At 45.8% G+C, this 11,874-nt stretch overlaps 1 protein-coding gene across 4 annotated transcripts; it reads right to left on the bottom strand.

The window, feature by feature from the left end:
• Positions 1 to 353: 353 nt before the first annotated feature.
• On the bottom strand, positions 354 to 9,652 carry LOC126989848 (uncharacterized). 4 transcript variants are annotated; one of them, XR_007743789.1, is made up of 6 exons: positions 9,359 to 9,641; positions 8,297 to 8,525; positions 3,507 to 3,784; positions 2,614 to 2,710; positions 1,839 to 1,951; positions 354 to 430 (listed from the first exon to the last, which is right to left on the bottom strand). XR_007743789.1 is itself a non-coding variant. In XM_050848467.1 (5 exons), the coding sequence occupies exons 1-2, from the start codon at positions 9,324 to 9,326 to the stop codon at positions 3,774 to 3,776; spliced, it is 1,041 nt and encodes a 346-aa protein (XP_050704424.1). In that variant the 5' UTR covers positions 9,327 to 9,652; the 3' UTR covers positions 354 to 430; positions 1,839 to 1,951; positions 2,614 to 2,710; positions 3,458 to 3,773. The 4 variants fall into 4 exon arrangements, 3 of the variants coding, with proteins under 3 accessions (XP_050704424.1, XP_050704423.1, XP_050704425.1); XM_050848467.1 differs by having other exon boundaries at positions 3,458 to 3,784; positions 8,297 to 9,652; XM_050848466.1 differs by having other exon boundaries at positions 8,297 to 9,652.
• Between the last annotated feature and the right edge of the window lie 2,222 nt (positions 9,653 to 11,874).

Genomic DNA, 11,874 nt, shown 5'->3' with positions numbered 1-11,874 from the left:
TGGAGTGTTTACCATGTGGTATTGGTATGCTGTATTTACCCTCCCAAATGCAGGACTTTACATTTTCTTCATTGAATTGTAGCAGCCACTTGTTGCTCCACTCCTGTTGCTCGGTGAGGTCTTATGGTAGGAAATCCACAGCCAAGGGGATAAGTACCCTTCTGCTCCTGACCTGTACAAGGCAACTCTTGTAAACCTAACCCCGCATAACCTAACTCTCCTGTGCGCTGAATATGACATCCTGGTAGCCTTGATTCCACCTCTCCACAAGGGTCGGTTAAGTACCTTTTCTTCCAGGGGACATAATTCCAGATGATTGGCAAGGCCCCTGTCCTGAGCCTGGTGGTCTGGCTGGTGGTCAAAACACTTCTCTTTCTTGCTGCCGGTGACAGTGATCCACCTCTTCTGCAACTCAGGGGCTTTTGGAAACCTGGAAATACAAGAGAGTGAAGGAGAAAGCTGAGAGTGAATGCTGGAAAGAGTAAGGTTATGGTATTTGAGAGGGCAAGAGAGCAGGTCATTGATTTTGCAAAGCCGTACATAGTTAGAGCAGAGAGCACAGAGAGAATGGAGGAGGTGACTGAGTTTAAACATTTGGGGACAGTTTTGTGCAAGCATGGCAGTATGGAAGGTGAAGCAAGGGAGAGCAGTGAAGGGCAGACAGATGGTGGGTGCATTGGAAAGAGTTATGAGAGGAAGAAGTGTGAGCATGGAGGCAAAGAGGGGAATAAGGAACAGTATTGTCCTGCCAACTCTGTCGCATGCATCAGAGACGTGGACATATTACTATTAACCCTTAAACAATAGGTATTGTTTTCACAGAATGGCCCCTGGAGACGGGTAAAAACAGCTGCTATTTTTGTTGTTGTTTATTCACATTGTATGAAGTGTCTTAACTCACTGAACACAGCAGTGAAATCCAAATTGTGATATGTTGTGTAACAGTCATGCTAGAGTGTATGGTATGTAGCCAGGGTGTGGTCTGTGGGCACAAAACACTGCTCCGGGCAGCGTGGAGGGCCCCTGCCCAGGACGCAAAACATGTCAACACAGGCTGGCCACATGCTGCACACTTCCTCCCTCTCACAACTGAATGTCAATAATATGAATTAATCTTTACACTGAAATAATTTAGACATCATCTGCTCACTCACTTTCAGTTCTCCTCAGAGCTGGCTGTTTCAGGCGAGGGAACACACCTTTTATGTGTGGCCTTTTCACCCTGCACCATTGTCATGGCAGCACTTGCTGGCCTAGAGTGCAGTACAGATAGTGAAATAACACCATCACTATCTAAGTCACTCTCACTACTGTGTCACTACTCACAATGCTTTCATCGCTGCCACCCTTGTACTCAGAATAATCATCACTCTCTATCCTGTCCTTTCCTCTTGATGCGTCAACATGTTTCCCTGTGTTTTCTTATCATAGGGTTCCAGGACTGCTCAGTGAGGACTAATGATCTTATTTCAAATCCACGAGGGTCAGATATGCTGCAGACAATTTGGCAAGTCACATAATCTGCCAAATTTGATGTTAACATTCAAATTAGGGCCATGAAAGAGTCTGGTTAAATAAAGGATGGCCGTAACTGTGTGGACCGTGCTGTGTGTGCTTAAATAAACGATGGCTGTCGTTAACCTCTTGAGAGCCTTACTTAATCCAAGAAACAAATAATAATAGTGTCAAAGTAAAGGCCGGTGGTGGTGGCATCCACTGTATTTGTGTAAAAAAAAAGTAAAAAAAGTAAAAAAAAGTAGAAGTAAAAAAAATAATAAGTAATAGAGTGAAAAAAAGTAATAGTGTCAAAATAAATGGTGTTGTCCACTGTAACTCACGTGTGGAAGGTGAGTTTGCAGTCCACAGTGTTCCTGCTCTCACAGCCTGGCGCACAGCAGGAGGCTGCCATCACGCTGCATCGGGACGCACTCGGCTTCACCGCTGGACTGTCCTGGAATAAAAAATACTGGTTAATATTCTGGCAAACAGGGTTAACATTTATTCATTTTTTATTCATTATACAGTAAGGGAGGCAGCTCAAGGGGTGAAAAAGACATTACAAGAAACAAAAAGGCCTGCACCGTCTTGGAATACAAAATAGTGGTTAATAATCTGGCAAATAGAGGTTAATATTTGCTTATCTTTATGTAGCTACAAGAAACACTAAGGTGTGCACTGTCCTGGCATACAAAATAGTGGTTAATTATCTGGCAAAGACTGGTTAATGCAATTTTTTTTCCTTTTTACGTGTTAGCTTATAGCGCCGGTAGGCTTTCTTCAGGGGCCTGGTGGTCGGCCCAAGCCCGTGATGGCGCAGGCAATGGTTTATAGTGGCGTGTTATGCACCTGTACAGGTGCCCTGCGCATCATCAATCCAGATCCATCTATTCTTGGCTAATGCTATCCCCCGGAGCTCATTCATGATTCATTTGGACGGTGCTTCTAAAGTCATGGATGATAGATGGTCTTCAGGACAGCATGGCGAATAGTGGTTGATATAATAGCAAATAGGTAAGTTGTACGTACCTCTAGGTAAGTTGTACCTCTCTGCGAGCTATTTTGCGGCTGCGAGCTAATTCCCACAAAACTGGCTGGCACACCGCCCACCTTTACCTTTGGTGATAGTTTAGAGTCAGTGCTCGTCAAAGGTGCCTCTTCTCTGTCTCCTAGTCTCATGGCGGTCATATTCATCGCTTAACGTTGACACATTCTGTAGATGGTGAAAAAGAAGAGAGAGTTGATGAGAACGGTGAGAGAGAGACAACTGAAATTTTTCGGCCACGTACTAGGGAGAGACGGACTGGTGACTTTGATTATGACTGGAATGATGGAAGGAAGAAGAGGAAGAGGAAGACCAAGAGCAAATTACATGGATGGATTGGTGAAGCTGGCACGAGGAGGAATGACATATGGGCAGGTCATAACTTGAAAAAAAGGCATAACTCGAAAAGTAGACATTTGCGATGGAAATTAGGTAAAAATCATGCAATTCACTACATCTATCACCAGAAAAACATGAGCCACGTAAGAAAATCATTGGTTGGGTGAAACCGTATATTGTCCGAAATGGTCCCTCTGTGTTGTTCTATGATGGGCTTTGTTAGTGTCTGGCTGTGGCCTTTGGTGTGGTGTTGAGTTGGCCCTGATTGTTTGAGGAAATACCCGTCCCTGACTGAGTCATGGCCGTGGATTACCTTGAAGGTTTGCATCATGTCTCCTCCTCCTCCAGTGATGTCAGGCCAAGGCGAGTCAGCCTCTCCTGGCAGGGCAGGAGTGACACCCTGCCAGGCCGCCCTGGCACTCACCGTCGCCACCTGGCACACTCGGAACCCCTCATTTATCCAGCACAGTAGTCAGCTGGACCACGCAGCGACACTGTCAACTCAGCACCATCACACGGGGCCAACACACCGGCCATTACTCCCTCCCTCCTTCACCCTGACACACGCACACTCACCTCAAGACTGTAAGCAAGACGTGCCAGACTCCACTTTCCTCCGCCTCACCTCTCAAGACACGCCCACTGCACACGACTTCCATGCCCACACACTTCTTCTTCAGTGTTTTAGGGGGCTGGTTAGGCCATGGGACCATGGCCTTCAAAGCCCCGGCGGTACAGGTTACTTGCTCCTGCGGTTCTTGTGGTGGAGATGGGTCCCCAGGTGGGGGCTAGATTCTGTCAAGCTGTTCGTACTTATGTAGCAAGGTCTGTGCACACTTGCAGGCTTGGAAGGCCGTGTTGAGCCCCAGGGTGTCGCTGCCCAGCAGGTCCTCTAGAGTTGGCCTGTGGATGTTGAGCCTGGTTAGGAATGCTTTGAGATTGGTGCGGAGGGAGTGAAACGTCCACACACACACCTCAGCAAGCGTGGATTTGTTTACACCACCACACAGAGACTTCACTGACTAGAGTGCGCGGCAAGATACTGAAGTGACGCCGCCGAGTCTGGTTTAGTGGCCATGTTCCTGTGGGGGTAGGGTGCTGGGGAGGGAGTGGTGGGATGGGGAGGGGTGGGGGATGGAGGTGAGCAGGATAACCCTTTCCTAACGTCCTCCACCTCTCTTAGTTTCAGGTTGATTTGGGGGGTGGGGAGGAAGTGAAGGAGGGGATTGGGGTGGCGGTGAGGCTGGGGTGAGGAGGTTGGGGTGGGGTGAGGAGGGGGTTGGGGGGTTGGGGTGTGTGGGTGGGGATGGAGTAGGGTAGTCAGTGCCAGTGTTAAGTTGATCCAAGGTGCCAATTAAGTTCTATCCGTCCTAATACAGGCAATGTTGAGGAAATCTATCGATCTGTCTATCTATCTATCTACATCTCTCTCTCTCTCTCTGTGTGTGTGTGTATATATACATATATATATATATATATATATATATATATATATATATATATATATATATATATATATATATATATATATATATATATATATATATATATATATATATATATATATATATATATATATATATATATATATATATATTTGAAATTATCAACACAGTGGATAATATCTTGAGTTGAACGGAGGGTAGAGAAAGGGCTGGTGGCGGCTTGGTCTCGCTCTTCTTGCTGAATCGTGTTTATTTTCAACGACAGGAACTTGTACAGACAAACTCGAGAAAGGCTTGGAATGTTGTCCTCCTTCACCAGGACTAAGTCACCTTTTTTAATACTGCATTTTGAAGTGAAACCCTTAACAACTGGGGGCAAATTGGAAATATAATCTGAGCTCCACCTCTTCCAAAATTTGTCTAAAGTCTGGTTTCTCAAATGTTCTCTATTCCTCAGATCTTGAGGGGAAATACAGGAAGGTTTGGGGTCCAACTCAGAGTGAGTACTAGCATTTCTGCCAATGAGGAAATGTGAGGGAGATAAAGGTGGAGCACTATTAGGTTCATCCCCAACACAAGTGAGAGGTCTTGAGTTTACACATGCTTCTATTTCATGTAGTACAGTCTCTAGTTCACTTCTGGAAATATACTTAACACTTAAAGTTTTCCTCATGGCAGACTTGACAGATCTTATCAGACGTTCCCACCATCCTCCCCACCATGGAGAACGGGGGACTATAAACTTCCAGTGTGGAGATATGTGACCATAACCCTTCTGTATTTGCCCACTGCAAGCAACAAAAGTTTTGGCATTATCTGAGTACATCACTGAAGGTAGCCCTCTCCGTGCAATGAATCTGCGTAGGGCAAGCATGCAATCCTGGAATTATTATTGGATGTTTACAGTCAAAGCTCAATTCAGCATTTTCCAGTCTACCTCTGATTCTCAATAAACCTTTATCATCTAGAAAGGGATCTAGATTAATCAACTTTGACCCCTTAGGAAGAGACTTGTCACTTAGCAGAGCCTTAATCTCATGAGGAAACATATCTCTCTGTACATGATAAAACATCTTAACCTTAGCATCATCCAACTCCTTGGCTGAAAGTGGACCAGAAATCTTACTATCAGGTGTTATACAATTATGTGTATACCTCAACACCCAAGCAACAACACGCTGAGCTTTACTAAAGTCACCCCACCTCTCAAACTCAAACACAGGTGGAGTAGGGTGAACAGTTACACATGCTAGAGCCTCAGTAGTCTTGTACTCCTCATTTGTACAAATTGATTCTGTTTCCTTTATACTGATACTAAGAGGTTCAGCTAGCCAAGATGGTCCACACATCCACAATTTACTTGATACAATCTGATCACCTAAGACACCTCTAGAAACTAAATCAGCTGGATTCTCATGTCCAGGGCAGTGATGCCAAGAACTTGGTGGAGTTAAGCTTTGAATTTCTGTGACTCTGTTTGCAACAAACATTTTCCACTTCACAGGGTCACCCTTGATCCAAGCTAGAGTTATCTGTGAGTCAGTCCAGCAAAATACCTTGGCATTCATGTTTAGATGGAGGGCATGCTTCACAAAGCTTACTAATCTAGCACACAATAAAGCCCCCATCAGCTCCAATCTGGGCAGAGTTATGGTCTTAATAGGTGCCACTCTAGACTTTGAAGTGACTAATGCAACCCTGTAGGCACCATCTGGTAAGCAGGTACGGATATATACACAGGCACCGTAACCTTTCTCTGAAGCATCTCCAAAGGCATGAAGCTTTACATCAGTAAGGCTATTCCATGTAAGAAAAGGAAAATAACATCTGTCCATCTTCCAGTCCCTGAGAGATGCTGCACTCAGGACCCACCTTTCAAATTTATGCTTCACATCCTGAGGCAATTTATCATCCCACTGAAGACCCAGCCTCCAAATATCTTGAAAAAGTATTGTGCCAAACATCACAAAGGGATTGATAAGACCTAGAGGGTCAAAGATCTTGGCAATCAAGCTCAGCATGCTTCTTTTGGTATATGTCAACTCAGTCTGGGTGTTCAATTCTAATCCTTCAAAAGAAAACTCATCAGAAGTGTTACACCACTGTAGGCCTAACACTTTAGTACCTTCTTCTCCATGTACTTGATCAACTTTATCCTGAAACATGGAAGTTACTAATTTACTGTTTGAAACCCACTTAGTCAGAGGCATGCCAGCATGTGCCAAAACCTCACAAGGCTCTCTAAATTTGCAGGCAGCTTCCTCCACACTGTCAGCACCACTCAGCCAGTTATCTACATACATATCCTCTTTCAGTTCTTGTATTACTTCAGTGCTTGGATACTTCTCTAAATGATGTTTTATTGTGGCATTCAATAGAAATGGGCTGGCAGTGTTTCCAAAGGAACCTGCAGGAATCTCATGTACTTAATCTCATCCTCATCTCTCAACAAGAAACAGTGTACATCTCTGTCTCTGTCTTTTCACACACAACTGTAGAAAGGCCTTGGTAACATCAGCAGTAAGAGCAATAGGCCATCTTCTTAACCTGATCATCACTTCTACTAAATCTGGGTTGAGTGAAGGACCCTTCAAGAGACAATCATTCAGTGAAATTCCATTATACCCACTGGCTGAGGCATCAAAGACAGGTCTCACCTTGGTACTGTTACTAGTTTCTTTAACCACAGGGCGGTGAGGCATATAAAAGGAAGGATTCTCACATACTATCTCATTACTAGGATTTCCTCAACAATACCTTCTTGTACATAGTCCTCAAAACCTTGTAATATGCAGTTTTCAACTCAACATATTTATCTAGTTTGGCATGTAACTTATTTAGTCTCTTCATAGCAAGTTTCTCATTGTTGAGTAGGGCACTTTTCAAGGAGTCACTTTTCCAAGGTAATGACACTTCATATCTGCCTTTAGCATATGAAACATTCTAGAAAACTCTTGCAAGGCAGCATCTGACTCAAACTTATGATCTGATTCCTTGGACTGTATCCCTATAGTCTTAAGTCCCAAAACTTGCTTACATCATATTCAGACACTTTAGAAATACATAACATCTGTGGAGAGGTTACTGGTACCTTAGAACTAGTGTCAGCATTCCAAGCCCCTGACAATACCCAGCCAAACAATGATCTTTGGGCCACTACGCCTCCCACTTGCACAGACTCATTAGACATTATGTATTTCCAGTAAGCATCCTGACCCACTAGTATATCTATATCCATATAGGAATCACTCTGATAGTCATCTGCAAGAGGCACAGGAAATTTGCATAGTATACCTACAGGCACAGTGGTTCTTACTAAGGGTTGACATATCACTGGAATCTCTACAGCTGTTAACTTGTGTGGTGCATCACTGCAATCAAAACCTTCAGATCAAACAGGTTGCACTGCTTTATATTAGAGGAATTATTACCCCCAAATACTGAATAAGAAATGGGTTTGCTGGAGTTCCATGTGGGTTTGCATTTCTTAACAAGTCTACTACTGACATATGTCCTACTGGAGCCACTATCAAACAACAACTTGGCCCTATGAAGAACACCATTTGCTCCTGCAACTCTCACCTGAGCAGTTTGCAGTATAGTACATGTCTCCTTATTAACTGATATATTATACAAGGAAATTCCAGCAAAATTAGTAGCCTGACTCTTACTTGCTTCTCCATTACTATTATCAGCAGCTAGTTCTTGAGTTGCCTTTACTGACTCACTTCTTACAGGTTCACTTTTACTAGTATCTATCTTGACACCACAAATGAGATGGTTGTGATAGCCTCTACATTTCTGACACTTGGCTGAGCACCTCTAGCAATGTGTCCTTTGCTTAAGCATTTGAAACACATTCCAGCAGTTTTAATTCTTTCAACACGTTCTTTTCCACTAAGTCTCTGGGTCTCAAAGCATCTCTCGGAAGCATGTTTCTTGTTGCAAAATCCACAAAGGAGCTTCTCACCTTCCGAAGATGTGTGTAATGCAGCCGCGGATGATACCTTTCCTTTAGGCTCCCGCGTCTGCCAATTCTTCTTCTCTTCAGGGGAAGACAGACTCTCCCTCTTACCCGCGGTGACGTCCTTGAAGGCCTCTGACTTCTCGATGCTCTCAATTTCTTGTCGTAGAAACGTCAGAAGCCAGTCGAGGTCACTCTCATGTCCAGCACCCTTGCGAGCCCACTCCAGACGAATCTCATTGGGCAGACGGGACAGGATGATGGGAGTTAGGAAGATTTTACACTGCTTGCCTGACATGCCTAGGGCCTCTAAACTTCTGATGTGTGTCAGTATCTCATCTCTGAGACTCCAAAGTTGAGTCACATACTTGGGTCCCTTGGCCTTCCCAAGGACATGGCCACTCAAAAGGGACTGTACATGGGCAAATATAATTCTCTCAGGCCTGTTATATCTCTCCTTCAGTAGATCACAAGCAATACTGTAATTAGCACTAGTATGTGAGAGACCTTGAACTACTGATTTAGCTTCTCCTTCTAACAGAGACACCAGATAAGTAAACTTGCTTATAACTGGAATCTCTGTGTCATCTATGTGAGAGCTAAACTGATCCCAGAAGGACACCCATTCTGTAACATCTCCTTTAAACTTTGGCAGTTCAAGCTTGGGTAACTTCACTTCAGGTGACTTGCCAGATGTAGAAGTACTCCCAACAGAGCCTAACTCAATCTGACTGGCCTTCATTAGTTCTTGTAACTTCTCATTTGCACGTAGCCAATTCTCTTGACTGGCACGTCTGAAGCTGTCTGCTTCATCTACGCACTGATCTAGGTCACCGTCGTCTACTAGAAGCTCAAGTTCGGCCTGTCTCTCATCTAAAGTGTTTAATCTACGGTCAAAGGTCTCTATGGCACTTCTCAACTCAAATTCACTGATGCTGGGTTTGTCTAGTAAGTCCTTTAAGGCTGTGGACTGTCTGGTAACCCAGCCTCGGGCAGCCGCCCTTTTCTTCGTTGCTTCTTCCTTCCCTTCCCCCATTCTGACAGGTTATCTTAGCCACGATTACTCACAGGAAAGTCTTGAAGGCTCCACTTCCTGGGTCTGGGCACCAAATGTTGGAATTATCAACACCGTGGCTAAGATCTGGAGGTGAACGGAGGGTAGAGAAAGGGCTGGTGGCGGCTTGGTCTCGCTCTTCTTGCTGAGTCGTGTTTATTTTCAACGACAGGAACTTGTACAGACAAACTCGAGAAAGGCAAATATATACCTATCTCAGTTCAACTAAAAATACAAAACTTGATAAACAGAAACTAAATGAAATTAATTATAATAAAGGAAAATAATGGATTCAGTAACTTCAGCTTAAACTGCTGGATTTATAAAAATATGTGGAGGAGTAATTAAAGAAACTGTTCTTTCATGGGAAACTTAAATAACTTCTTCACTAACTTCAACACTATCCACTTCTCTCTCCCTTCTTCCGTTTTTTTTAGTTACGTGTTCTCCCCCATGCATTCATCCACGTCCACCTCCCTCCACCCTTCTTTCTTTTATATTTCATGTCATCTCTTCGCCCTGCTCTATCCACACCGTCTGTCCCCCTCCTTCCATGCGTCCAGCTCTCCCTCCTTCCCCTCGCCCATACAAGTCGCTCCTGTCACCCACTCCCACACTGTCTCTCTCCCTCCCTCCGTGAAGGCAGTTGGGGGAGAGGCCATCTTAGGGGTGACACGCGGCGGGCGGCGGCGAGGAGGGTGCCGGGCCTGACGTTCCCGCTCCTTTCCTCCCGCCTCTCCCGGTGCTCGTTCATTTTTGTCGTTTGTTATCATGTGTTGTGGTGGTCGAGGGGCCGCCACGGGGACGCACCTCCCCCGCCCCGCCCCGCCCCGCCCCGCCCCGTGCCCCGTATTCCTGGCATGAGATAACTTAACAAGTTTGTTCGTAACCGGCGTGCGGCGAACACTTGGCGAGGCGACGAACGAAAACTAGTGTATCTGTCAGTGTGTGTGTGTGTGTGTGTGTGTATTTTTTTTTTTGGGGGGGGGGAGCGGAGCAGCATGTTAGGGCAACTACATATATTATTTTTCACATTTCTCCTTAGTGATCTTTCTCATAATAATAAAAAGAGTATAACTTTCCAAACGCGACAGAGGGTGCATTTTTTTTACGTCTCCGCCTATTGCGTCCGGGGTGATGGGTGGTCTTCAGGACAGCATGTGGGTAGTTTTTTTAAGCCACTCGGCGGTGACTGAAAAATCCGAGGTGGTAGCGTGGGGATTCGAACTCGTGTCGTCCATCACGTGGTGAATGTGGGCCCAGCACGCTACCACTTCCGCCACCGCCTAATTACTGGATAAACGTTTGCTCCTATTGGATAAACGTTTGCTGTGACTGGGTAAACGTTCCCGGTAATATCCAAATGTAACGTTTCTATTTATTTTGCCCTTGAGCTGCTTCCCCGCCTTGCTTTAAAAAATGTTATCTTGTCCTTCCTCTGTCCCTTACCAGCGAATGTACGTGGTGAGGAGGACTGGAGGTGGAGGTGGATTATTTCTAGATCTTCTTTAGGGAGTGGAGATGGAGTGGAGGTGGAGGTGAAGGGAGGGGTCGCCGCCATCCGTCAGAGGCGCTAATGACACTGTAAACAACCTCTGCCTTACCTCCTCCTCCTCCTCCTCCTCCTCCTCTCCATCACCTCATCTCCTTGAACTGACGGCTACCTCGTTTACCTCCTCCTCCTCCTCTCCATCACCTCATATCCTTGAACTGACGGCTACCTCGTTTGCCTCCTCCTCCTCCTCTCCATCACCTCATATCCTTGAACTGACGGCTACCTCGTTTACCTCCTCCTCCTCCTCCTCCTCTCCATCACCTCATATCCTTGAACTGACGGCTACCTCGTTTGCCTCCTCCTCCTCCTCTCCATCACCTCATATCCTTGAACTGACGGCTACCTCGTTTACCTCCTCCTCCTCCTCCTCTCCATCACCTCATCTCCTTGAACTGACGGTTACCTCGTTTACCTCCTCCTCCTCCTCCTCCTCCTCCTCTCCATCACCTCATCTCCTTGAACTGACGGCTACCTCGTTTACCTCCTCCTCCTCCTCTCCATCACCTCATATCCTTGAACTGACGGCTACCTCGTTTACCTCCTCCTCCTCCTCCTCTCCATCACCTCATCTCCTTGAACTGACGGCTACCTCGTTTACCTCCTCCTCCTCCTCCTCCTCCTCCTCCTCTCCATCCCCTCATCTCCTTGAACTGACGGCTACCTCGTTTACCTCCTCCTCCTCCTCCTCCTCTCCATCACCTCATCTCCTTGAACTGACGGCTACCTCGTTTACCTCCTCCTCCTCCTCCTCCTCCTCTCCATCACCTCATCTCCTTGAACTGACGGCTACCTCGTTTACCTCCTCCTCCTCCTCCTCCTCCTCTCCATCACCTCATCTCCTTGAACTGACGGCTACCTCGTTTACCTCCTCCTCCTCCTCCTCCTCCTCTCCATCCCCTCATCTCCTTGAAGTTGAACTGACGGTTACCTCGTTTACCTCCTCCTCCTCCTCCTCGTGAGGTGCTGTGGGGTGGA

Source organism: Eriocheir sinensis, unplaced genomic scaffold (assembly GCF_024679095.1).
Source record: "Eriocheir sinensis breed Jianghai 21 unplaced genomic scaffold, ASM2467909v1 Scaffold1335, whole genome shotgun sequence".
Lineage (NCBI taxonomy): Eukaryota > Metazoa > Arthropoda > Malacostraca > Decapoda > Varunidae > Eriocheir > Eriocheir sinensis.
Note: the sequence above shows the minus strand (reverse complement) of the source record. Positions and strands in the feature narration are given on the sequence as shown.

Coding starts and splice junctions, on each gene's coding strand:
- LOC126989848 (XM_050848467.1), bottom strand. CDS start 9,326: ATGGGGGAAGGGAAGGAAGAAGCAACGAAGAAAAGGGCGGCTGCCCGA.